The sequence below is a fragment of the Strigops habroptila genome, chromosome 16, assembly GCF_004027225.2.
Source record: "Strigops habroptila isolate Jane chromosome 16, bStrHab1.2.pri, whole genome shotgun sequence".
Lineage (NCBI taxonomy): Eukaryota > Metazoa > Chordata > Aves > Psittaciformes > Psittacidae > Strigops > Strigops habroptila.
In genome coordinates, this window is record NC_044292.2 from 4,800,559 (window position 1) to 4,828,211 (window position 27,653).

Here is a 27,653-nt window from a genome sequence, read left to right on the forward strand (position 1 = left end):
ACACCTTCCACTAGAGCAGGTTGCTCCAAGCCCCTGTGTCCAACCTGGCCTTGAACACTGCCAGGGATGGGGCAGCCACAGCTTCTCTGGGCACCCTGTGCCAGCGCCTCAGCACCCTCACAGGGAAGAGCTTCTGCCTCAGAGCTCATCTCAATCTCTGGCAGGTTAAAGCCATTCCCCCTTGTCTTGTCTTTACAGGCCCTTGTCCAAAGCCCCTTTCCAGGTTTCTTGTAGCCCCTTTAGGCACTAGAGCTGCTCTAAGGTGTCCCTGGAGCTGCTGCTTCTCCAGGCTGAACCAGCCCAGCTCTCAGCCTTTTGAAAGCTTTGGTTTCAAATGCTGTTGCAAGTTCTGTAGGTATTTGAGAAGTTCTTCTGGATGCTTGTGGAGCACCAGCCATGCCTGTTGCACTGGCCCATCTGTGGGCCAGTGCCCGCAGCAGCTGGCACATCTGGCTCCCTCTACTGCTCTGCTTGGTGCCTGAAATTGAGCTCTTTGGCAGAGCCTGGCAGTACCAGGGTGTGAAAAGTGGCTGTACCACAAGCATCTGGCTTCTTAATCTCCATCATTAGCATCTTAGAGCACTTTGTAGCAATTAGAGTTATTTAGAAGCTTAAAACAGATTAGAATTGGGGGGAAAGAGATGGAATTTGCTTTTTGGGGTATTTCAGAGTTGTGTTTAGGGGGGGTTCTTTGGGGGTTGGTTTGTTCTTATTTTGAGGTGGTTTTTTTGCAAAGCACTGGGGACTGATTTGTACCTTTTCAGGCTTCCAGATACCACAAATCAGATATTTAAACCACCAGAACTAGTAGTTACTTTCTCTTGAAGCAGCTTAATGGTTTCTGTCACCTTCTTTTAGATTCACATTCTGTTGCAGGCCAAGCTGTGTCAACTGGTTCTGAATGAAAACTTCCCAGTTGACTATGAGGGCAAAACAAGCTCTGTGGGCAGAGTCTCTTTGTTGGATAGTTCAAGTTCTGGATCAGTTCAAGGTGTCCTTTGGCACCAGAGGGAGCTCAGCAAAGTAGTTCTGTTGCCTGAGGGCAGTGTGTTTTTTAACTGATTCACATTGGTTGCTGTTGAGGCATATGGGGGAGGTTCAACTTGAACTGGGAGAGGGGAAGGGAATTCCTGGAATTAACAGGTATTTGGGGCTAGTTGCTGGGTATCAGATGTGGCTGATAAAAATCAAATCTTGCCATTTTGGAGGATGAGCACTTTAAAGAATGCTGCATGTGAAAATAGATTTTATTGATTCACCTCATGAGGTATCTTTGCAATGACGCATATTCCATTTGATAGTAGGGCAAGATATCCGTAGCTATACAGATTATCTGCATCAAACTGAAATGTGGCAACTTTGCTACTGAAAGAAGTGGCCTGAATACCATTTTGTATTAAATTAGGTGCTTGGATTACAGTAATTACACTAAAAGGCCTCCCTACTCAAGCCACATGGCAGTAACTCTTGTTCTGCTTTTCATTTTCCTTGTTGTCTTTTCCCTTCTCTCTCCTCTCTTATTTTCTATACTCTTAAACATTGCTGCAGTTTGACAGAGAGCTACTGGGTATCTTGACCATTGTCAAGATAGTGAGAGAAGCAAATCCCTCATAAATAAGTACCATGTTCTTAAGCCTGCATAGATTTAAATAGCTGGCACTTAAGTAGAGGTGTTACGTGAATATTGACAGTGCAGTACCAAGCAAACACCATCATGTACAATTCCACTGGAATCTCCTGCTTGGCAGCAGTGAAAATCTTCTTTTGGCTCATCTGTATTATTTGAGTCTTCAAATGCTGTTGTGGTATTGGTAATATTTACTGCACATTGGATGGGCTTGGAGCAACCTGCTCTAGTGGAAGGTGTCCCTGCCTGTGGCAGGGGGTTGGAACTGGATGAGCTTTAAGGTCCCTTCCAACCCAAACTAGTGTGGGATTCTGTGTTGGGCAGGTCAGGCTTTATATCCCTTTTCCTTGACAAGTGATGTGATTTGCCATGACCAGTGATCATTCAGTGGAAGAGCCTGGGGAACTCCTGCATTCCAGTGCTGCATCCCCACAAAAGTGTGTTCCATTTCAATTATCCCTTCTGCTGTTATTGGCTTTTCTGGGTTACATTTCAAAGGAGCTCAGCACTACTTTCTCACTCTATAGTAGCAATTTTTTTCCTTAGAGAAAGAGACTCTGGAATCTAACAGCATTCTTAATGGACTGCAATTATTTAATATTGGAGCATGAATGCAGCCTAACTCAGATGGGCTTTTCAACAGAGATCATAATGACTGTAATTGCAAAAGGATGCCTTGCTGAAGCAGAAGCTGCCAGATGCAATGCCATTCCCATCTAAAAAGGTCACAGTAAAAGGGACATTTAAATTAAGTTATAAATTACAATTGAAGAACAATATTTTGATGAGCAAGACCAGAGATGTCAGAGCTGCAAGATGTAATTCATGGGTTCATTACAGAACAGAGGTGCCTGACAGCTGAGCCATGCCAAGAGGAGAATTTATTTGCAGCATCACACAGACAGAGAATGGCAGCTCTGCTGAGGAGCTGTAGTAGAAGCTTGAAACCTTGTGGTGATGTGCAGACCTTATGGCAATAAGGCTTACCTGTGATCCTTTAATGACTGTTGTAACAGAAAGGAGGGGTTTGGATACGTGCACATGCAAGATTTCTTCTTTAATCTGCCCAGTGATGCAGAAGTTTGCTGGATTTTCTCTTTCAAAGCACATTTGTGTCACTCCTTTTGCTGCAGTGGGGTACATACATAATTCCACAGTGGTTCAACATTTAGATGGCGGAGTTAGAGCTAAAATTGGCGATTCTCTAGATGGCAGGATGGTAATGTAGTGTTTATAGCAATACCTTGAGAAGTCTGACCAGAAGTTAATGAAACCATAGGCAGTCATCATCAACTATTACTTGTATGGTTCAGTAGCTTGCCAGTAAAGTCCGTTTATATATATTACATGACCAAAAGTAATAAGCAGAGAATGAGCCAGAATGAAACATGTAAATTTACCTCTGGCACTTATAAGAAAATATTTTGCCTTTTTTTGCTGCATTATCCTACTCCTGGCACTGAGAAAAGCTTCTTTATATTTAAGTTTTATTGTTTGCTAACAGTAATATTTTCTCAGAAGACTCTAAACCTGTATCAGGTCCCTTGTTTTCACACCTGTGTCTTCTGTTATATGACTCTTCTTTTACATTTCTGCTTATGGGTGTTGTGATTGTTATTAATATCATTATTTGGTCCAAAGTTAATGCTTTTGTTTTGTGTTGCTGGTTTGGGCAGTTCTGATGACCCATAAACCCTTCTGGTTTTCAGTAAGTAGTCCCTTCTTTCTGGGCATGTCTGATTTATGTTTTCTTGCAGATTGAACTGCTTGGGCAATAGGGCTGCCAGGGGAAAACATGTGTTGTCCTTGAGGCAAAATAAAGATGCCCTCCAAATTACAAAGAGGCTTTGGCATTGGTGCATGTTTTGAGAGGGAGGAAAGAGGGAAAAGAAACAGAAGCACTATTCTCTTCAACACTGTCAAATTTCCTAAGTGAAAAATCTAGGTAGTGGCATGCACAGCAAAAAGCATTTGCAAAGGTGAGCTGGCAAAACAAACAGTTCTTTTTTCCTTTAAGATGGATCTGATCCCAGTGCTGGAGTGCAAACAAGGAGGAAAATTAATGTGTACCTAGTAGAAAGGACAACATCGTATTTTCATGCCTTTTTAAGTAGTTACTGCATACCAGAGAAGTCTTGAAAAAACAAGTTAAACACCATTTGAGGCTGTAGAGGCGTGTGTTAGCACTGGCACTGCGAGCCTGGCTTTCGACTCTTATCACTTGAGCTTGGCTGATGTAAGAGATCTTGTTTCCCTTGCATGGAGGTGCAGTCATGGAAGCCAACACTGTTGGAGTCACCAGGCAGATTGACAAGCCTTTGTTCTGTTGTACACAGGACTCTTCACCTTTGGAGGCAGGTTTGAAAGCCACGGTTTCTGTAAGTGATCTCAGGAGATGCATCTCCGTGATAGAGCTGTGTGAGGTGCTATTGATGGCTCTGTCGTGCTCATGCATCTCTTGGCAGTGGCTTGCAGAGATCGGATAGATGAGGAACAGAGGTGGCCGGGAGATTGATTTTGGGAAGGCGAAGCATTGTTTTCTATGGTTACCCTGCATCAGTACACACCGTTCTAAATTACTGCGTGGCGTGTCTCGAACTTCCCTGTAGGTGCCATATAAAAAGCTGAAAATGAATAGAAAATTACTCTGGCTGAGTTTTCTTTCTTGTTCCCATTTTATTAGCCAAGCACTTGTTTTAGTGCAGTAACACCCTGTAAGCTATTGTTATTTTAGTTGTTGGTAAGGAACAAAAACTGTTCAGGCCGCCAGTGAAGGGAACATTACTGTTTGTTCTCAAAACACACTGCAGGTAATGATGAGAGGGCTTTGCCCAGTAGTGACCTTTTATTTTTAGATGTACTTCACTTTCTTTAGAAGTCTTTCAAGTATAAAAACATTCTGAATGCCCCTACAACTTGGGGGAGGTGGAAGAGGCCCCTTCAGTAGTTCAAGATCTGTTCCTACTGATGATAGATTTGAGCCAGTTTGTACCATAACACAGAACATACTAATTTCTTCTTAATTTCTTCTTTAACAGAGCTGGTAACATGCTCATCCCTGTCAGTAGAGGTGTGCAGTGTGAGCTGTGCCCTTACAGCTAACCTGGTCCTCTGCATTCTTGCAGTGCTCATTGCAGTGTTCTCTGTGACTGCTGAAGCCCAGGCCTAGCAGCATAGAAGCTTCTAGAGAGGGGGATGCAAACAGCTCAGGATGAATTCAGGCAGGGAAGGAAAAGCAGGAGATAATCAATGTACAGAATCATGTTTTGGTTGTCCCTGTTGAAAAGAAACTTTGGAGAGTCTGTTAAATTCTGTGATGTTAATCTGCAGCTGTGAAGCTTTGCTTTGCTTAGCACGTTGTGGAGAAAAACTACCTCTTGTCATGTGGGGAAGTTTGAATGCAAATTATTCTCCTTTTTGGGTGAAGGAAGATAATTCAGGTTTTGTCATCCCAGCAGTATTTCTTTTTCTTGGAGATCATTTTCAGAAGACATAGAGCAGGCTCCTGGCTGCTCAGTGCTTCAGTCCTTAAAATCCCACTGTACTTTGAAGATAGGACAGGCTATAAATCTGCAGCGTGCTAAATGTTTTCTATCAAGAGTTAAGAGCCGGAGATCCTCCTGGGTTCATTGTTGAATGCATTTTTCAGCGTAGTTGTTTCTCTGCCTCACCCTGATTTAAATGTCTACTGCCTGCTTCAGGCAGCTTTTAATCATATAGATACCAAATTTATGGGAGAAAATAAGGTACACCGTAGCCTGTGACAGTGAGGTCAACTTATAGACATCCCTACTTGCTTTTATGTACTCCTGTAGCTATCTGCAGAGGTTTGGTTTCTCTTCTATACTTCCTTTCCAACAGCATGGTGATCTCTGCAATAAAAATAAAGGGAGTTTTCTGGATGGGTAAACATGATATCCCATGATTTGCAATCTTGTATGTGAGGTTTTCCAGTTGTTTCTACTCATCTGAACAAAATACAGTGCAGAAAATACAATTCCTTTTGAAAACTGTTTTGTTGGAGCTTTTCTAAATTTTCCTTGGAATTTCTGATGTAAAAAAATAAAGTTAACCAAAAAATCTTCAGTGCTTTATGGGCTCAAACATTATCTGGGAGAAGTTTAGAAAGGCAGGGGAAAATATACTTGTTTTAATGCTGTGTTTTCTACTAGTAAAACCCCAATTACCCTTCAGTTGGTTTAAATTTTGCTTCACATATCAACAATAAAAATCATTAGGCATAGAACATCTCCTGTGGCCCCTTTTAGTGGCTTTTCTCCAATATCAGGTCCCTGCTAATTCCATTGAATGATCTATTTGTCTTCTTTATTTTTTAGCTACATGAAAGTAACTATGATGCTGGAAAAGCCCTGCAGCGCTTGGTGAAGAAACCTGTGCCAAAACTGATTGAGAAGTGTTGGACTGAAGATGAAGTGGTAGGGAAATGAATTATTCCCTTGAGCCTTATAGTTCATGTTGCTTCTCTTGCTGTTTTCTTTCTTCTATTTTCCTTTCTCTCAAGAGGTTATCTTTATGGGATAAAAGAGGGGCAAATAATCTGTTGCACAGGATGATTTTTGTGCACAATTCTGTTAGTGGGATCTTGTTTGATCTCCAGAACTTTATTAGACTGAGGAAAATACCTTTCCAATAGTGGAATAAGAGGAGAAGATCAAGTGACTGTTCTTGAGTGGATGCTATAAGGTGAATGAATAGCTGCCAAACTTCTGGACCCTAAACTTCGCTTTGATTTTCACCTCCAGGAAAGCTGCTCACAGTGATTAATTGGAGTAGGACAAGATGTAAAAGGCATGCAAAGCACTGTCCCTGTTTTTTTTCCTGTTGGACTTGAGGATTACAGTGTCAGCTCAAGCTGGCTGACGTGAGGTTGGATATCAGTGCTTCTCCTAGGCAGAGTTTGAGATTAAGTCCCTTCCTCCCCTCATGTGGAATCTGAAAGTGTTTACTGGCATAGTTCTTGATGGATGAATCTTTGACAAAGAGCAGACCAAAAATAGATTATCTGAAAGCTGGGGTTTAGCCATCCACATTTACTTTAAAGTATGTAGGAACTGTCAGGCTCCAAAACTGTACTGAAGAGGGTACATCCATCATGTGTAGCTCCCAGAGTGTGTATGGACACAATGAATTTGGGGCATGCAGTAAATGTGCACTGTGTTATTGTGTCCTCACAGTTACAGACCTGGAATTGCTGAGGGCTTTGGGCTCATAAAATTTAACATCCCAGTACACTGCAAGTCTCATCAATTTACTCAACGTAGTAGTCATAGTGCTGTTGCTTCCACATGGCTGCTGGTAGTTTGTAGGTTTGGGGTTGTGCAGGCAGAGAAGGAACATCTAAACGTGTCATTCTTCCCTTTAGACAAGAGATTGAGGCTTTTGGTGCGTATGGCTCTGGACTGAAACATTACTGTTGTTATTAGCCTGCTAAATGATACTGCTCTGCAGTATGATTAGTGGGAAAGGATAGTTTTGACCCAAGAAAGACACCTCTTCGTGAAAGCTGTAGCTGACAGAGAGGGCGTGCTGCAGGGAAAGCACTTCACACTCAAACACAGCACGTGTATTTATTTATGGGTATGTTTCCAGAATCTGGGGGAGATGATCTCTGTGTGAGAACCCATCAAGCAAAGGTGCTTCTTGTGGTTCATTCTACAACTTAATTGCTGCATTTGTGAGGTTTCCGCTGGCTTCATTTTTAGACATCTGATACAATGCAAGTGTGCTTATTAAACTGCAGGGTTGTGAACTGCAATAAATCAGGGAAAGTTGGGAGCAAATTACACATTCTTAATTTGCTGAAGCCTTGTAAACAAACACACTCTTAAACAGTGCATTCATCATGAGAGGCATTTTCTGGCAGCGCTTGGAATCCAGAGGCTGCTGCATTACAACCCTTTGTTTGTCAGGCCTCGCAGCTTAGCCAGCACGCAAGCATTTGGCTGTTTAAAGTGGAACTTGTGCATTTTCAGTACCCAGGAGAAATGCTGAACGAGTTCATTTGGGTTGCATCTGAAAACTAGGTTCCATTTTAATGCTGCTGTTAATTACGCTTCACAGAATGGAGCCATGTGAAATGTAACATGTGAGATGACAGGAGCTGACTAGGCATGGCTTGGTTTGTGAAAATGGGAAAACGTTTTATTTCCTAGCTCAATAACTAGGCTGCAGCGTGTACTAAATAGAGAATCAGCTGATGGGGGGGTTAGTTAAGGTAAAATATTTATCATAGAACAACTTTAGACTTGTTTATGGTTTTTAAAGTTCACTCTGGAAAAGCTTCTTCTCTTATATACTATACAATATGCTATGCTATTATATTGGAATAAGTGGGATAGAAATTCAACTTGTTGTGTATACTTACCAGGTATATAAATGAAAGAAGACTGATAATGGTGCAAGACAGCATTGCTCATGTGAAAGTGGCAAGTTTGGGTCTCCTGTTTGTTTCTTTTCTTCCTTTGAATGAATGAATGAATTTTTAAGCTAGTTATTTGGTGAAGTATTTCAAGTAGTAAATAATCAGGGTTTTTAATGCTCCTGTAATCTACTACTACAATTGGCATAGGTGCTATAAACCAGAACTGATTGATAATGGGTAAAACTTCCATGGTCTCTCAGCATTTGTTAATTACTCAGACAGTGGCTGCAGAGACTTTGTTTTAAGCTCTAGAAGTCTTTCAGGGAGTTATTCCAATGAGTTATGTGTGCCTGCTCTCCCCTTACGTACACCTTTTGCAAGAGATAGATTAGAGGTAGGCCAGCTCACATAAACCTGTGTTAAAATTGGCTTATTCCAAAATCCAACAAAGAACCTCTGTGGTGAAGTTGTAGAGCGAGAGGGGATCATGTGCTAGCACTGGCAGCAAAGCAAAGATAAGTAAAAAGCCTAGAACACAGTTTTCCTGATAAATTTTACAGTTATCTTGTCATAAAAGGGAGTTTTGTTTAGGGAACAGGCTGTAGGAACAAATACTTCGAGTGCTCTGCTCTGTGTTTGCTAAGTTTGTATTGTGTTAACCTTTGTTTTCTCTGCATACATTCTTTGCTGCATTCATGGTTAAATTGTACAGTCCCATGTGTAGTTTTCCTGTGTAGATTTTTCTCCCCTCTCCTTGTTTTCTTTTCCATCAGCTGCACTATACTATGGAAGCCATAGCTGCTGCAGCTCGGGGCTTTTTGATACGAATTTGTCCATGTTAAATGATAAAGAATAGGGCCACACAAACAGAAAAAGCCACGTTAGTGAAAAGTGGAACACTGCTCCAAAAGTGCAAAGTGAGTACAGAATAATGATCATTGACTCTATAAATCATTGTCAGTCTCAGCTCATTTTGTCATATTTGTTCTTGTTCTGTTCCATCCAAGTTTCCAGAAACATTTGGCAGCTCTCCAGCCTCAGCAGAGCCAAAGATCAAACTGTGCTCTTATTTATAGACAGCTAAGCTCCACCTGCACAGCTTCAGAACAGGGCTGGTCCTGGCACTTGGTGAAAAACCCCTCCAGATTAAAGCAGCCGTATTGCACTTCTGAAGCTTGTAAGGGAAGATTCCTTATTGTTGGCTCTGAAACTGAGGAAAACTCTTTCTGTGTGATACACAAAGCTGCATGCGAACTCCACAGTGAAGTATTTTTCAGAAAACACTGATGTGTCAAACCAAAAGTCTGGCCCAAATGATTAAATTTTGGTGAGAGCCTTAAGTGTGTGTCTGCTCTCCATCTCATGGTGGCAAGTGATGAGCAGGAAGACACTCTAGTAGTGGCTGGCAATCCACTTCTAAGAGAAGTGGAAGATGTAGATCCAAACCATTGCCCTGTTTGTGCTGGACTTAAGCTTAATCTCTTCTTCTGGCCTAGAAAATATCTGCTTCCTTCATTTTTACAACTTGGAGAAATAAGCACACCATGTAAAAAGCTTTGGTCAGTCTAACTGTGAAAAGACTGTGCTGTGTGGCTGGTAGAAATAATGTAGATCATGGTTTTTGTTGTCTCAGTTATTCCATTCCTGCCTTTCTAACCCTGTAATCCTATTCTGCCTGATGCCATGCCTCTGGAACCCCAAAAGTCCCCCGTTAAGTTGATTTTTCTGCCAGATTCTTAAGATGAGCATCAGAGAAGGTCTGTTGCAGGGTAGATGCGCAGCTGGGCTGAGAGCAGAGGGGAAGGAGCATTGTGGCTATTCAAGTAACTGGGCAAGGTGGCAAAGCATCTGAAGTAGAAGTGAAGTCACATTGATGGAGGGAAAGAACTGACCTGGTACCAAACTAATCCTTAAAACTTGACACTTCCCCAAGTCAAAACTCCTCAAAGTTGGTTGGTCTGTTAAATGCACAAGTATTTTCAGTCCATTTCCACTCGTGCTGGATGATTCATGTAGTTGATTTCATTGTGCTCATGCTGGCAACACTCTGCCCAGCACAGGTCTCTGTAGTATTCAGTAGTATTTGTGATATAACACTGTGAAGAACTCAAATTTACTGAAAACCTACAGATTTATGAAGCTTTTAACATTTTCTGTGGACTGTCTGTTGCCCAAAGGTAAAGCCTTTCTTGTTAACTAAACCAGCTTTGCCTCTGACCAAACTGTCAAGCAAGAGCTGCTTTGCAGTGATCAAACTGATTAAAATCATGGATGGAAGTTCTGTTGGTTATACTCCTGCTGATGCGGTTACAGAGGTTTAGATCAAATTAAATAAGAGGATAAAATCTGCCCGTGATTGAATTAAATGCAAGGCTCTGTAAATATGAAGACAGAGGTTTGTTGTCTCCCTTGTGTTTCAAAACCTGTGGCTATTTTTAAGCCTTTCTTATTCCAGTATGTAAATTCAGAAGCCTGCTGTGACAACCAGCCTTCCACCCTGCCTAACAGAAGGGGCTGAAGTAACTTCTCTACTGACGCATCTACATGCAGCTCGAGCAGCAGCTGCTTCCTGTTTATAAAGGCTCATGCTCCACCTGACAGCATCAATTTCCAGTGCTGATTTGGTGAGGGAGGGTTGGTTTCACTTCTAATGCTCATGAATTTATTTCTGTGGACAAATTTGTTGAGCAATTGTCATATATAATGCCATATTTAAGCACGTCATAAGCATGCACCTTATAAACTGATATCAGGTGCAGCATCTGGTGGAATCTGCTTGGTGTTAGGCTGCATTTTAACCTAGAAAGCAGGGCAATTCTGAGTAGATGTATTATTTGAGCAACCTGGTCTAGTGGAAGGTGTCCTTGCCCATGGCAGGGGTTTGGAACTGGGTAAGCTTTAAGGTCCCTTCCAACCCAAACCAGTCTGTGATCCTGTGAAGCCATGGAGCACATCCCCTGGGTTGATACAGCTGGTGGCAGTGCCCTCTTACATGTGTCCTACCACTGAATGCCACGTCTGACATGGGTCATGATGCTCAATACCGAACAAGGCCCGTGTGTAGCTGGGGAAGGGGGGCTGACTTAGCCATGGGGCCTGTGTTCCATGGGGCATCTTCTGCTAAAATGAGATTTCAGAGTAGCCACTTCCCTCCTTTCATTTTCTTCAGCCATCTTCTCTAGTTTCCCTAAGAGCTGGTGGCACCTGGCTCCTATAACACTGTTCTTGTCAATCTGTGTGCAACGGTAGGTTGTAGCACAAGCAAGATGTAGTTAGTATCTGTCTGTCTTGCAACTCAGTGAGAAAGAGATGCTTAACTCAAACTCAGCAAGGGATTTTCAGAGTGAAAGATGAATGACATCTACTCTGCATCGCATGGTCACCTCTGCAGTTGTCTCCATCTTTGACAGAGTACAGGCATTTTTGATGCAAGCCATCAGAACTCCCTAGCAAGACCGGAATGCTGCTAGTCAGTTGTTCTTCTCCAGTTGGAAATATTTCAAAACTGACATTCAAATTGTAGTTTGAAACATGCAGGCTTGGAGTTTGTCTGTGGGGAATAGGCACAACAAACCTGAGTGCCTATATTTAAACAGGTGCTTGCCCTGATGATAGGCTGCTTTACTTTCCACAGGTTCCAAATCTGGAACTATGAGTGTTACCTTCTTGCAGTTGAGGTTAAATTGAACACCCATATTTCCTGGCGTGGTTTCAGTGGAAATACTGCACGAGGAAAATTGTCCTTACAGAATTTCCACCCATTTTGGGACAAAATCTTCTCTGCAAAATGACTTTTATCCTTTCAGTGATGTTCAGTACAGTTCTGACCTTATATTTGTTCCAGGTCCAGAAATGAGCTTATTGTGCACACTTGTATTGCAGATAAAAACCCTATCATTTACACAGGATGCAATGTTCAGCTTAAGTTTTGTGAACTTGGAAATGACTTTCAATTCTGGTACACCTTGTGGATTAGATACGTTGAAGGAAATAAACTAGTTCTGACTGTTCTTCACAGAACAGTCCTGATTTGATCTTACAGTTTTATCTCTTTAGTCAGAATATAGGGGGTTTTTTTTCTGTCTTTTTCTCAAAAGTACTAACAAAATCAATTCAGCTTCCAGAAGAGAAATATAAATCAGAACTAAAAGAGCCTCTAGTTTATTAGGTTTTTAATTAAACATGATGAACACATTTTAAATAACACAAAGGCCTCGGGCTGAGCTGCATCTAATCGAAACAGATTAAGTCACCCGTCCACACTTGGGTAGTTATTAATTCTGTTTACTTATGCATGCTAGCTACAGGCAGAGTTCACTGCTGCTGTGTTGCAGTTTATTGCACAGGGATGCTTTTGCTGCATGGAATGGTGCTTCTAATTACCATTCAGATGTGGATTATGAAGAACACTGGCGAGGCTGATGGAACAACCTTGGAAATTCAGGGCTGCGGCTTCTAAAGATAAAGAGAATCTGGGTGAAACGGTAGTTGTGCATTATTTCTTGGGATACTTTCTCCTTTTTTCCTTTATGCTTGGTCCCATCTTTTCAGAGATGTTAAATTCTCCATAAGAAATTAAGTGTTCCTTAGGAAGAGGGTTGTTTTACTGTGCATCTCCATGCAGAACCATCGATGACACACCATGATGTCCTTGATAATGTTTTATCACGAAATACGCTGCCCTTTAAATATTTGACATTGCTCTTGATGTAGAGCAGTCGAGGTAACCTACATTCAAACAACCTCCTAAATATTGAGCAGGGATAGTTAATCCTGGCTGGTAATAAGCCCTAATTTGCCATGTACCTGGATTTACAAGTTCATAAACACCTGGCTTTGGCTTAAAGCTCATTTGTCATAAAGTGCAAGTGGTGATTCTTCTGCCAAAACTGACAAGATGTGGCAAACTCATTTCCTAACGTGTCTGCAAGTATTTGTCATCCAGTGTAGCTGGTCAAGCAATTACTTATGCAAAACACACATACTGATCTGCTTGGCTTCTTTGCCTAGAATCATCTTTAAATGCCTCTCATCTGCCCTTCTTGGAGTATCTGCTCATGAAAAGATTGTTTTCACTGCTCGCCCCTTTGAAGCCAGGCTTTTCCGATATGCTGGAAGACAGAGCTGCTTACTGGGGCAAAAATACCATGAATTTTATTTACTGTTTATGTGGCAGCTCTAGAAAATGTAATTCATAGCAAAATTGAAACAGAGCCGCCGGAATAGTCGAGGGGAAAAAAAATCATGAAGGGATGTTTGAAAAGGAGATGGCATTGCAGGGCTGCGTGTGAGTAATGGAGCGGGCTTAGGAGGTTAAGATATGACTTACTGCTTACTTTTAATTTCTTATCCACAAAAAATAAACATTACAGCTTCAGACTAGTGGCAGTTCCTACTTAATGAACATCATCTGGACTTCAGAAATCAGTAACAACTGAAAATGAAACCAAACCCAAATTGCCGTGGTCTGGTAGGATCTTTATTTTGAGAAGAAATAATTCCAGTTTGAGTGGGAATGTACAGACTTGTCTGTAGCTTATCTAAGGACTTAGAGTGTAAAAGCACCATCAGTCCTCACAGTAACTGATGAAGGGTGAAATTATTCTGCTTGGGGGAGAACAGTTATTATTTAAAAGTTGCATAAAATTACAGTTCCTTAGTAGTTGACAGGTTTACTAAATTATAAGGTACAGTACAGCTGGAAAATATAAGGTGCGATATGGCTACAAAAGGGGAATTTAGTTTAAACACACGTTTCTAGACAAAAGATGATAATCTCTTTGGTTGTGATTAACATGCATCAGTCTTTGATCCAAGCCCTTGTTTAAAGGGATCAATATCCCACATTCAGCACTGAGTTTATTGCCGAGTCCTTTTGGAAATAAGACAGTGAATTAAAAATCAATTATATGTGCAGGAAAAGTTTGTGTAGGGCGATCAATTTTCCCCTTTTAGTTTGCCAAAAGATTCCCTTGTTTAACCAGCTGTGAAAAGGAATGAATTTTAAAAGCCTCCAGCAAATGAGAGAACCCAAACGGGGTGGGGGAAGTAGATTTCCAGAAGAAAATGATTTGGGCATTTCGTGTTCAGCAAAGGCTCTCTTCAGGGATAAAGCTATAAATCCTGTCAGTGACCTTGGCTTCAAAATGGGTGATTTCACTGCTTTCACTAATCTTGATCTTTCCCCAGCTGCCAGAGAAGTTAAGTCTTCTCTTGACAATATCATTTCTGTATTTGCTTTGTTTAACTGCCATATGGTTCTTGATTCATCGTCTTTTCTGCCTTCATGTGGAATATTTTTATCTATTAAGCACTTACCATATTGCTGATCCCCCAAAATAATACAACAAATATTTACACTGGCCAGTTGCCACAGCTTAGAAGGCTATTTCTGTGTGTGGGGACGGAAGCTCAACTCTAAACTCCCAAGCTGAACTCCACTATAAACTAAATAATTGGTAGGTGCTTTCAGAAGCTGGTGTTTGGTTTTGTTTTCTAGAGCAAGATTTGTAAGCGAGAGACAGAAGCACATACACATAGTTCACTGTTGCCAAGGGGAAAGAATCTGCTGCTTGAAAGATTAATAAATACAAGAGCAGTTGATTGTCGAAACCATGTTTTTCATCTCATTTTCAAGGGCATCTTAAAAATGGAGATCACTTACACTTCCTCGCGTTCTCGATCATCTTCCTGTGTTCATTTAAAAACGAGAACAAGGCACTGAGGGACTTGAGAGATTGCATTCCTTCTCCCATAGGGCAAAGTGGTTATTTTATAAATGAAGAAGGCCAAAAAAGCTATCCGCCGTAGTTCCTTAGCAACAGAGCTGGAGTCAGTTTTAATGTTGGTGTATATCTTACCAGTTCTATGTATAGAAGCATGAGCTGTGCAGCTCAGCAGTATCACATCTGAAACAAAGACTCTTCACCCTGGCCTTGTGCAGGGGAAGAAAACAACCCAAGGGGGCTGGTACACTGCACGGACTCGTCTGGCTTTCCTCCTTCTCCCCATCAGATGATATTCCGGTCAGCGACACAGTTACTGCCTTCAATACTCTGACCTTTATTCAGATCTTATCTGCTAAGAGATCCGGAATCTGGTTTAAATATAACATCACCCTATGTCCTGTTCTTCTCCAAAAGGAAACTGAGTCATGACATTAAAACAAAGTGGGAGCATCTGCAGAGTGCAGGGATCACCAAAACTCTGGGAGTTTCTAGGGTTAATGCTTTGCCGTAGCAAACAGAACTGGGTGATTGTAAGTGTTCATTCTCCTCATCAGGGTAAAACTTCTTTGTCCTGTATCTGTCTTCTGGGGGTGTGTGTTGTGTGCCTTGATTTTGAAAGGACACTGGGTATCAAAGCATTTTTGCTCACGAGCCTGTTTATGCTCTATTTCTTTGTGCGTAACTTAATTTCCAAAGCCTGAATTTAATTTCTTTAAGATAATCCATATTTGGTAATAATGATTGACTTTTAAAAGACTGATAGTCTTAATATGCTTCACAGTTTGCTTCCCATACTGAAAGCAAATGTAATAAATGGCCTTAGATAGCTTTCTGGCTTATGCTCCTTGGAGTATGTTATCCCAACACTCCACATCTGGGATTGTGTGAGTTTATTCATGCTTTTGAAAGCCATTTTATAATGTAAATATAAATGATGGTTAGCTGCCTGTTTTCAGAAGTGCTATAAAAAGCATGACTTAGAATCACGGAATAGTTTTGGTTGGAAGGGACCTTAAAGATCATCTAGTTCCAACCCCCTGCCATGGGCAGACTTACATTTAGGTTCTCCTTCTCTAATGGTGAAAGAGTGGTGACTGGTGTGTTGGCTGGAATTCATAGCAACATCCAGAGCTTTTGGTTCGATTTCACATGATTTCAATAGTCCTGTCATTTCACTAGTTTGGTTGAGTTTGTCTTGCAGGTGTTAGGAAATTGCAATCCTCCTTAATACCTTAAAGTGCAGTTATAATATAGTCATAAATAATGGTGAAGTGCTTTGACATTTTTCCATGTGAAGTGTATGATGGAAATCTCCAGCATCTTTCCAAGTAATTTTGGCTTAGTCTAAATTGATGTAGGTAAAAGTGTTTCATTTTGGAATACTTATGTTGGAGTTAGACTCTATTAAATACACAGAGCCCAGGAATGGATTACTTGATATGGCAAATCACTATTTTCACTACTTCTCCTATGAAATCAGGCTGAGAGAGCTGGGCTGGGGCAGCCTGGAGAAGAGAAGGCTCCTGAAGGGGAGACCTTAGAGCAGCTCCAGTGCCTAAAGGGGTTACAGGAAACCTGGAGAGGGGCTTTGGACAAGGGATGTAGGGACAGGCCAAGGGGAATGGCTTTAACCTGCCAGAGGGGAGATTGAGATGAGCTCTGAGGCAGAAGCTCTTCCCTGTGAGGGTGCTGAGGCGCTGGCACAGACTTTTCCCAGAGAAGCTGTGGCTGCCCCATCCCTGGCAGTGTTCAAGGCCAGGTTGGACACAGGGGCTTGGAGCAACCTGCTCTAGTGGAAGGTGTCCCTGCCCGTGGCAGGGGTTGGAGCTGGACGAGCTTCAAGGTCCCTAACAAGGTTGCTTTAAAGCCACACAAAACCAACCTAAACCAAACCAAGTGCAGGGACAGATTATGATGTTGTCTCCAACTTGGCAAGATAACATTTGATTATTTTACATTTTTTCCCCTGTAAGCTTTTTTCCTACGGATAGTTTGGATCACTTTGTCTTAGCCTTGAACTTCATCCTGTTTGAGCACGGATGCTCTCAGCTCAGCTTTAGTAAGGGGAATGAATCCTAAGGTTAAGCTGTGGCTGTAGTGGGTGTAGGTCAGACAGGCTCCAGAAGAGCAGAGCTGGGAACAGGTAAGAGTATTTTAGTCAGGAAGCAGCGTGGAGCTTGGTCCGTGCTTCATGCTTGGTAGGATAAACAGAGTTCTCTGCTCCGGTGCCTGGCAGCGCTCGGTAACCAATGCTTGTTGCCAGAGCAACACTTCCTTGTGTAAGTGATGCTCTGTGGAGAGGTAGCAGAGAGGACGTGTTGCTTCCTTGGCCAAGCTGGAAAGATGGAAGAAAACAAACTGGCTTGCCAGTGTCAAAGGGTAACTAATTTTAAATAACTGTTCAGCTTCCTAGATCTCTTCCTGGCATCTCCAAGCAATGAAAGCTGAAGTGGGGATTGGAGAGGGAAGAGGAAAGATGAGGTTTGCCACTTTGGCTTGTGGAGGATGAGAGAATCAAAACGTCTTGGGAAGTGCAATTAAGGTTATAGCTGAAATGCAGCCCTTTTGCTTGAGGCTTTCCTTTGCAATGTTGGAAAGGGCTCTTTTTTAACAGGTATTTTGAGTTTTCTAATTGTGAAAAAAGAATTCATTTTCCAAACTTTTGTGTCATCAGCTCCTCTGTGGTTCTGCCTGACAGCTCATCTGAGAATCATTTCACATGGCCCAGTGGCCACTGCAGCAGAGAATGACACAGTTCTTACTTAAGCTTGGATTCCTGTCACGATAGGGATGCTCTGTGTGCTGTAGCGCTCAGGACTTATCCTCCTTGCACGAGCATCAGCAGGATGAATGCCAAAATACACCTCATTTGCAAGTTTTGTTTGCATGATAAATTTTATTTTTTCTAATCTTCCCTATCAACAGCACCACTTTTGGGGAGTTTTTTATCTTTGAAATGACATAAAAATGCATTTTAATGAAGCAAACAATGTAGCTTTGCCTCCTCCTGTGTATGAGCTGGGCGGCCGGATTCAATTAGGCTGAAAAATGATCATTTGTTCTATTACAGGCTGTAACAGAGCGAGTGAACAAACTGTGATCCATCACCAGTTGCTCAGCTTTGTTACTGAAATCACTTGCCATCCTGTCAGTGCCTCCGAACCCTCTCTGGGAGCCATTATTTAATTGAAGTTTGTGGAGGTGTCACTTGTTTGATAATCGGCTGCTGCTGTAGTAGACGCGCAGTGACTAAATATTAATCATTTTCTGCATCCATTCAAGGCTCCTAATTAGTTACAAGGGTAACAGTGCCAGGAAAGCTCATGATTACACTGCCAGAAAGAGAACTTGACAGCAAATAAGGACTTGATCCAGGGAGATACTCAGGGCCTGCTGAGGAAGGCTTCACTTTGGAGTCTGGCTCCGTGTGGCTTAGGGAGCAAACATGAGGGATTCATATGATCTGGAAGGGAACTGAGGTTTGAGTGTGGAAATGCCACTCTAGAAGAAAGCTCTTTGCTGCATTTTGTAGTAGCTGAGTAGCTTCACTTTTACATCTATGTAGTCAACACAGATGAACGCCAACACAGTAGTGCCTGGACAGCTTGTAAATAGTGTCTGTGCTTCTGCAGAGGCTCTTTTCAGCTAGCATGTGGTTAGGTTTTCCTTCCTCCTTGTTTAAGTGTTGTGTAAAAGATCTGTTGTGTTTATCAGTGCTCGTGAGGGTGGATTTCAAAGCTACTACTTTGTGCTGCTTGTCCAATGCCGCTTTCATGCGCTTTGTGGTTTTGAATATGTTGTGGTAAAGACTCCAAGTGCACGTAGCTTCTGGGTTTGTGGTTTTGCTTCAGCTTTTACTGGCCTCTTGATACCTTACTCGTTCCCTAATCCACTTGTACACGATCCAACATGGTTTTTCTTATTCTTTTGTTCCTTTCCTTCCCTTCCTCCCCCCCCCCCCCCCCCTTAGTATCTTCTCAGATTTATATAGCTTTTAGCTTACATGGGGAGACTGATCAGACAGTGGCTTATGCATTTAGAGGAGCTAATAAATAAGCATCACAGCGTATTACTCTCCACTGCATTGGAATAACTTCAAACACTCAAATCCAGCATTCCATTTGTTTCAAGTTGGGGAAGGCAAATGAGGGCACCTCTGTTTTATTAGGGTGCATATTTCATTTACCTGTTATGGAAGATACTGTCCAGTTCTGCATGTCTGGGGACACAATTCCATAGGCTCAGCACCACGTCCCCCTTGCCTCCCTCCCCATAAATATCCACCGTTCAAGTTCCCTTTGCCAGTGTTCACTTTGCTATAGATGCATTTCTGGTCCTTCCTTTCAAATCTCTCTTCTTTCCTATCTTATTTGTGTCACTTTTTCAGATTTGGCGCCATTTCCCCCCACTCCCCCCAGGTGATTTTATTTACACACAAGAAAAGGGAAGTTATGAATTGTCTGATTCTTTTTAGAACTACTTTATACATTGCTGCCAAGATCACCACAGTGGTCTTCCTCAGTAATTGGGTGGCCACATTGCAGAGGTGCATCACATACATGCTTCTGACCCAAATCAAGGGATAATTGAGCAGTGAGGGTTGAGGGGTGTGTGTGTGTTCATGATGTGGGTGCAAGGAACTGAAACCTTTTGCGGTGGGCTTATTGGTTAATAATCATCATCATAATGTAATTATGAATTCTCAAGCTTAGCTCACTGTTTATCTACTCTGTTATAAGCAGTCTTCGTACTGATTTGGGTGCTTGGGTGCTGCCTGTACCACACTGGCAGTTGACAGAAGCTAAAGAATTAGAATCGTAGTATTAGGATAGTGTTGGTGCTGTTTATTACATTCTGATTCTCTAAATATAAGGTTATGATGACAATCTTTAACTAGCAATCAGTCAAAGCCCTCGAAAAGGTTAGGCCTTTTTACTGCCTTATTTAAAGAAGATATATTCTGTGATTTCAGAATGCTGCCACTCTTCCTAGGAACTGCTACATGTCTGCATCAGACTGGGCTGCGCAGCTGATCTAAAGGATTCATTAAATCACTTGAATGTCAAATTGGGCTGTTCAGTTCTTATTAAAGTGTCAAAGGATGTGTGGCTGTGACTGTTAGGGAATTATTCTCCCCCTTAAACTGGCCCTCATCTTCTGAGCAGTGCACAGTATCACAAGTTAGGTTCTCTTATCCTTGGCCTTAGCCTTCAGAGCTCGTAACAGTCACAGACGCAACATATGCCGCCACTGCTGCTGCAGCCCACATCTACAGGGGGAGTTGTAGGGTGTCCCTGGCCGTGGGGGGGGTTGGAACTAGATGAGCTTTTAAGGTCCCTTCCAGCCCAAACAATTCCATGATTCTATGAAACACAGATTAAAAACAATCTTAAATTACAAGGCTTTGAAGACTAAACTTTCTAAAGAGCTGGATGGAATTTTCAGTGTTCTGAATACGCTCATTTTGCTCTTAAGTGTTCAAGGTTTTGCTGGTCCTGCACCATCCTAGGTGAAAATGGGAACGACTGAATTTCCATTTCTCTGTAACTGAGTATTAAATTCTTGAAACACATCAGAACACCCTGTTTTTCTTGCAAACAACTTGGCAGGATAAGAGCTCCTGTCACAGGAGGACGTTTGCTTTCTGCTTGGTACAGGAAAGGTCTCACTGAGGCTATGTCATCACTAGTAGTTCTTACATGCAGATCTGTGCTCTCAGGTATCTCTTCAGTACACTGCAGTCAGTGGCAGACTTATGCTGGGGGAAGTCAGGAGGTTGGCAAAGGTTTTCTTATGTCATTTTAGTAAGGTCACAACTGGAATTCCATAGAATCCCAGACTGGTTTGGGTGGGAAAAGACCTTAAAGCTCATCCAGTTCCAACCCCCTGCCACGGGCAGGGACACCTTCCACTAGAGCAGGTTGCTCCAAGCCCCTGTGTCCAACCTGGCCTTGAACACTGCCAGGGATGGGGCATTTGTATCTTAGTGCTTGAACTCAAACCTGGGCATTGCTACTGGGAGCAGCAATTATTATTCACTAGACTAAGTCACCTACAGAAACACTTGCCTTTCTAGATGGATAATTTCCTTGGGGGTTCTTGCTGCCATTTTGTCTCATTGTTCTTGGATTTGTTCATTGCTCCAAAGTACGGGAGCTCTTGAAGTGGTTTTATTTTATTTGTTTCCTGCTGTCATTTGCATAAAGTCACTGTCTGAAGGCAGAAATAGTCCCCAGAATAATTGACAATAATGCTTGAAATCCCAGTGGAACAGTATTTCTGCAACAGGGAACTTCCACTAGAAATACTGTGTTTGAGTCTTGAAAGGATCAGACAATGTATTTAAGTGAGTGCTGCTTTTTTATCCTTAGCGTTACAAATTGACTGAAAGGACAAAAAATTGTCACAGTGAAAGAGAACAACTTCAGCCTTGCATAATAGTTGTTAAACTTGAGCAAATGGACATGTCTCTGCAGAACTCTGTATGATCTGTGCAACAAAAAGAACATTTTCTGGGGGGAAAAAGACAAGAGAGAATGGAAATGTTCTGACACTTAAAGAAGGAGCTCGAGTGGAAGCTTATTTTGTGTTAACCCTCATGTCAGTTATTAGCCTTGTGGTCTGAGCTTGCTGCAGTGCAGCGCCCGGGCTGGGGGATGCTGGGGATCTCTGCTCACCCACCCATGTTATTGCCTCGAATGGGCATTTTGGTATTGATGATTTAATGGAGATCTGCTTTGTGTTAGCAGGCACAGGGGTTCCCCACGGTATTGTAAGTCCAGGAAAAGTCCTGTTGTTAAGTAAAACAGGATGAAGAGAATGAAATTCCAATATATATGATATTATTCCGTAATATATGATATTCTCCTCTTGGCTTGTTCCTGCCCAAGGTGAGGAAACATTACAAAGAACATCTTCAACCCTGTGGAAGATGCTGTACATTCTGATATTGGTATTATTCCAGGAAATATTCCTAGCTTTAAGAATGCACTGGCATTGCAGCTTTTGGTACAGGTATTTGAGAGTCAAGAGTATGGGAGGAAAAGAAAGGGTTAGATCCCAAATTGATGCATGAGAACCATTCCTTTGGAGGAGTGCTGATGTATGGTAGGGCATTCCTGGTAGTCCACAAGTGCTGCTTTTCTGGTTCGGTTCATATTTCATATGCTGCTTATATGTATTTTCATCTCTGCTTTTGGATGATACTTTACCTAGTTTCATCCTGTTCAGAAAAACCAACAACAATTAAAACTATGAAGGAGTCTTTTAGGAAAATCAATTTCAAAATGAAAATCAAACAGCTTTTTTCAGCTTGAAGTTTGCAGCTTAAATGCTGACTTTCTACTTTCTTACATTAAAGGGAGATACTTTGAGATGTCCTATGGGAAAGGAGGAACGTCCTTGAAAAGGAACATGTTGTCCAACTTCTTCTTTTTACTTGCTCTTTAGTTTTGATGTATAAGAAAGCCTTTTGTGTATTAGCTTTTTAACAGCAGTTTAACAATGAGAAATGAATCTCTTTGTGTACAGCAAAAGGCAAGCTGAAGTATAATCAAAAGCTTTCTGTTGTCTCTTGGCAGCAGCAGATTGTTTTGCTTCTCTGGGTCACAAATGTGCCAGACCTTTGTTCTCTTTAACTCTTCAAATGCATCATTTATGTAAAAACATGCTCAAATCATTTCAGCTTTGTTGCAGCACTGAGAAAGTGTTGATTACAGGAGAAAACAATCTCCACATAACGTTAGATAAATAGAAAGCTCTTTTTTGTCAGTGAAGGCAGTCTCCAGCTTGGTGGGTTATAAGGTTTGTGTCCACAGAAGCAGACAGTCTTAGGCTCGCTGTGGGAAACCTGGACATGTGCAATGTGGTTGTTTTCTGAAGATCACAGAGGAGCAAATGTCTTGAGGAGGCTTTGTGAGCAGGCGGAGCGTTGCATGGATCTGCTCTGCCTGTCATGCCTGCACACATGGACCCTTCTGTCTGTCAGCAGGTCTCTCATGGGCATGGAAATAGAAACGTGGGCACGTTGACCAACCAAGTTTCTTGCTGTTGGAAATGATTATATTTAGTAAAGTAAGGAAATGCTTGCCTGTGTTAAACACAACTGCCTTTCTGCAGCGCTGTTTAGAGGAGAGGTACGTAGGATCCCGAGGGGTTCTGCATTCCCAGCCTTCTGGAGGTTCAGGACTTGTTGCTCTCCATGGAAGATCTTCCTGCAGCTCGACCCGCTGCTGCAGTGCCCTCAGGGGGTGAGTGCTCCAGTGTTCATTGGAAAAATGAATGTTGCCTCTTCCCACCTGGATTCTATTAGAGGAAAGTAAACTGCAAACCAGGCAGTCTTCAAACAGGAGCGCTCATCTGTCCTTCTTCACCATCCCATGGAAATGTGGGACCCGGCATCTGTGGTAGCGTTACGGTGGCTAATAATGCTTGTCATAATCCATGGATTCCTTTTCCAAGGAGTCAAGGTTGTTTATCAAACACCCCTTTTAGAGCTTGGGAAAAGCAAAGCCAGGTTTTCTTTTTTTCCTCCTCCTGCTGCTGCTTTAATACCCAGCCTTTTTTTGATGTGTGCATCAGCTTCTGATGTGCCACTGCAGGCTGTTCTTAGATCAGGTTTCTCGGGGTGCTGTTGACTTTATCTCGTTTACTGGATCACATTTCTGTTGCCATACGCACTGTGATCGCAGCCTCCCCGCAGCGTTTGAACAATTAGTAATTGAGCAGGAAGTGTGTGCTCACTACAATGGCCTTTTGATTCTGATTTTACAATCCCGCCGTGTTCCACACGGAGCGGAGGCGGGGGAGGCACTTCTCCCAACCACGTTTTGGAGAGAGAAGCCTGTTGTTGCAGCCACTTGGCTATTTGTCAGCACTTCTCAGACATCCCTCCTGCTCGGGTTGCTTGGCAACACAGGCTGGAGCCATCACACCACGCCAGTGCATTTCCACCAGCAGGTTGGTGGATGATTTATCTATCGGCAGGGCCAGGAGCGTGGTGAACCCGAGAGGCAGGACTGGACCTTTGAACAGGAGCCGATGTGAAATGTGAAGGCAAGAGAGAGCCTGGCTGGTTTGGGAGTGTTGGCTGGGGATGTGCAGTGAAAGCACCAATGATCAGGGCACAATCAGAGCAAAAATAAAGGCTCTTCGTTTAGACATAATTGATTTTTTTTATTTTTTTTTTGGCTGTTATTTTCTCTTTCTCGTCTAGGCTGTCACAGAGAAACGGGTACAGTGCAGAAAGTGAATCAGAGCTTTGCATTCGGCTTTCATACCATCATAGAATCAATCACAGACTGGTTTGGGTTGGAAGGCACCTTAAAGCTCATCCAGTTCTAACCCCCTGCCATGGGCAGGGACACCTTCCACTAGAGCAGGTTGCTCTTTGGGTGAACCTGAAATCTCTCTCTTAATAACCACCAATAACCAATATTTTAACATAAAATACTGGTGGTAATACAAAGCTGGGGTTAGCACACAAGGTTAGCAGCACCCTGACAGCTCAAAGCCTGCAGTGAAGGAGTAGTTGAATTCTCCCCCGGCTTTGGAAATGTCTGAGAGCTGTTGTGTCACCTTCAGTATCACGTTGCCATTCATACAGCCTTCTGCATTGATCCCTGGCATTAAGCAGAGAAGGGAAAGAAGAGTTTTATAAACCGGCATTTAGGCAGTAGTTCATGCAGTGGTGAAATGTAGAACCTCCTACTCCCCTTCAGAACATCACCTTCAATAAACTAAACTGGAGGAAGCTTGGATAACCTTTACCAAGCAGCCCAGTTGAGTTTCTTCTGCTCACTTGTGAGTCCTTTTAGCAGAGCGGTTGGGATGAGGGATTGACAATACACGGGGAGCGTGTTGACAAGAGCATCTCTGTGTACTTCTGAGAAGGCGAAGAGGAGAGAAAGGATGGTGAATCCACTTTGACCTCTTGAATGGCAGTATAAATACTTTATTGAAAATTCTAAAGAAATGTGTTTGGAAGTAGTAATCCTGCTCTGCATGCAATCTCATTTAGCCAACTGTGTATGCAAATGTGCTATTAATGTGTTTGCATCCAGTATAAATACACAAATCTAATCTGTTTATATATGTAATTTACACACAGCTGTGCTCATGCTCACTTAATACCAATATTTTCAGCAAGCGAGAGGTATCATGGGAGAGCTATTGTTCAAAACAAAAGCTAACAGTGCAGCACCATGGAAGGGGGCTCATTATCATCTCAGGATCTTTGGCATTCCCTCGAGGGAGTCTGCTTAATGACTTTCTGTCTGGGTATATGGCTGGGGATGTGCGCAATGCAGGCGCTGGTACACGGCCTGTGCCTCTCTGCATCTCTGTGATGCTTTGGTGTTCAGTCCCTTACAGTTTGAGGTAGGGTTTGATAGTTCAGTATAATTATCCAGGAAGACAAAGCGATGCAATTGGGAGGGGAAGCTGATTTTTTGGGCTACTTTCAGCCTCTCAGCTGATACATTTATTGTCAGTTTGTTTATAGAGTACACTTGATCTTACAGGCAGGTAGCCTAAGGAGTAGAAGGTTTTTATCACATGTAGATGAACCCCTACAGAGGTCCTTTGAATATCCAATGAGAATATTAAAGACTTTTAATATCAATTGGTATCTGATGAATACCATCAAAATGTATTCTTGTCCATATCTTTGAGTACAAGGACTTGGTGAAAATAGCTATATTCAAAATACCACAAAGGTTGGAGGTCTTGCTGATTTTGTCTTGCTGCAGTAGAGTTAGAAAAATAAACAGGCCAGTATCTATTAAAAGAAAGCTGAGTTTGGCTTCAGTACATGTTTGATCTAAGGTCACAATCTGCTGAATAAAGCAGCAAATTGACTTCAGTGTATTTCAGAGGTAAGGGTTGCTTTCAACCAAAAAAAGTCTCTATACACACTCTGACATACATGTATGTGATGATTCTCTTCCAGTCTTGCTCTGCAAAGCCGTCACCTGCATGTGTGCCTTCTCTCTTGGACTGGAAAGATGGAAACATGGTGGTACCATTTTAGAAGCATTTACCTGCTTATAGAAGTGAAAGGGGAGTGTTGGGGAAAAATACCTCAATAAACCAAACTTGTCTCAAAATTGCTTACTTATAATATCTAGTTTGTACTTAAGCAGCAAGAACTGGCATGTGTTCCTGTCCGTGCCTCCCTGCTGTAGCTGGTGCATTGTACACTGCACCAAGGGCAGGGAAGGATCTTCACTTGCTGTGACTCCACAACTTCCTGCAAGCCAAACAGATGGTGAAGGAGCTTGTGTGTATAGTGTCAGTGGTCATCGAAGCACAGGTATTCCCCTACAACAGGGGTCTCTTGCAACAAAGATGTGTTGTAGGTGGTTGCACACATCTTCAAGCAGTTGCCAGACTTGTGCGAACGGTTTCTCACACCTTTACATGGATGTGTCAGAGAAGAGAATAAGGTCCTTCAAATCATGACCTGTGCTTCACTGCTGCCTCTTCAGGAGACTCTAAATTGCAAGCTGGTGACAGCCTGACTTCCTGACGGAGCAGACAAAGCAGTGCTGTGGTTAGAGGTGGGACAGAGCAGTAAACTTCATATAAGAGCATCTGAGATGTTGGAGGCTAAAGGCAGATAACACTGAGGGAGCGGTGGGAACGTAGATATTTCTGCAAACATCTACTACTTCTGCTTGTGTGCTCGGGACCTGCACGTATCTGATGCAATGCCAAGGTGTGTGGAACAACATGCAGAGATGGTTAGGGAAGGCTCACGGTGTCTGTTACACAGGTTTGCCAGCTAGCTGAGTTTTGCCAGCTTGCTGTGCACTGATGTGGCACACAACAGCTCGAGTATCTAATGCTGAGGGTTAAAACCACTTCAAAATTAAAATCAAAGAAAACATTAAGCAGAGTTACTGTAGTGACAGGAAACAATAAATTGCAGTTCAGAAGAGGTTGAAGCACATCCTGTTCTCCCAGGAGCAGGGCATGTTAAAGGGACGCAGCAGTGGCCTGAATGTAGATTTTTCTTGAGAGTTCCTCTTTCCCAGTGAACTGGTTTAGATTTGGGTTTTTCTTGGTTTATTTTTTATTTACTTTCCTGAAGGTTTCAGGTGAGCTTCCTCAAGCCATCACACTTGTTCCTCGTTCCACATGCTGCTGTTGTACCTTAGACTGTTCTGTTACCTTGGGACCAAGCCTTACTTGTGGCAAGTTGCTCTGAGGATGTGCATTCTTAGGCCAAGAAGTTCCTGTGGAAGCTCCCTCCCTTCTGCCCTCTCCTGTACCCCAGGAGAAAGGTCTTTTCCCCTCTTTTGTCGCTGTCTCTCCTCCTTAGCTGGCAATTTGTGCATCTTACAATTGTGTTGTAGGAGTCTTTGACTATCCTGTTCTCTCTCTGACCAGACAGAACATCCATCTGTCTCTCCACCTGCTTCTCCATGGTGCAGCCTTCCTGAGCTCAGTCCCTAAAAGTGGTTTCCCCAGCTTCGCCAAGCCCAGTCTGGGCTGTTTACAAAGGCAGGACAGGGAAAGCCTCCCAGCTAAGGCTGGAAGCAGATGGGCATGGCCAGTGCAAGTAGGGAGAGGACGAGGGGGAATGGCTTTATACTGGGAGAGGGTAGATTGAGATGAGCTCTTGGGCAGAAGCTCTTCCCTGTGAGGGTGCTGAGGTGCTGGCACAGGGTGCCCAGAGAAGCTGTGGCTGCCCCATCCCTGGCAGTGTTCAAGGCCAGGTTGGACACAGGGGCTTGGAGCAACCTGCTCTAGTGGAAGGTGTCCCTGCCCGTGGCAGGGGGTTGGAACTGGATGAGCTTTAAGGTCCCTTCAACCCAAACCAGTCTGGGATATCACCCTGCAGCCTCCCATCCCTGAGACCTTCCCCTCCCTGGCCAGGGTCATCACTGGTGCAGTGTCTAAGTGCAGGTGGACT

General features: G+C 42.7%; 1 protein-coding gene across 4 annotated transcripts in view; it reads left to right on the top strand.

Annotated features, from left to right (window-relative positions):
• Nucleotides 1–27,653, top strand: part of RERE (arginine-glutamic acid dipeptide repeats) — a 229,407-nt gene that overhangs the window by 147,179 nt on the left and 54,575 nt on the right. For all 4 annotated transcript variants that reach the window (XM_030507879.1, XM_030507880.1, XM_030507882.1 and 1 more), the window contains one exon: nt 5,965–6,063. In XM_030507879.1, coding sequence (XP_030363739.1) covers nt 5,965–6,063 — 99 coding nt within the window. The remainder of the gene's footprint in view (nt 1–5,964; nt 6,064–27,653) is intronic.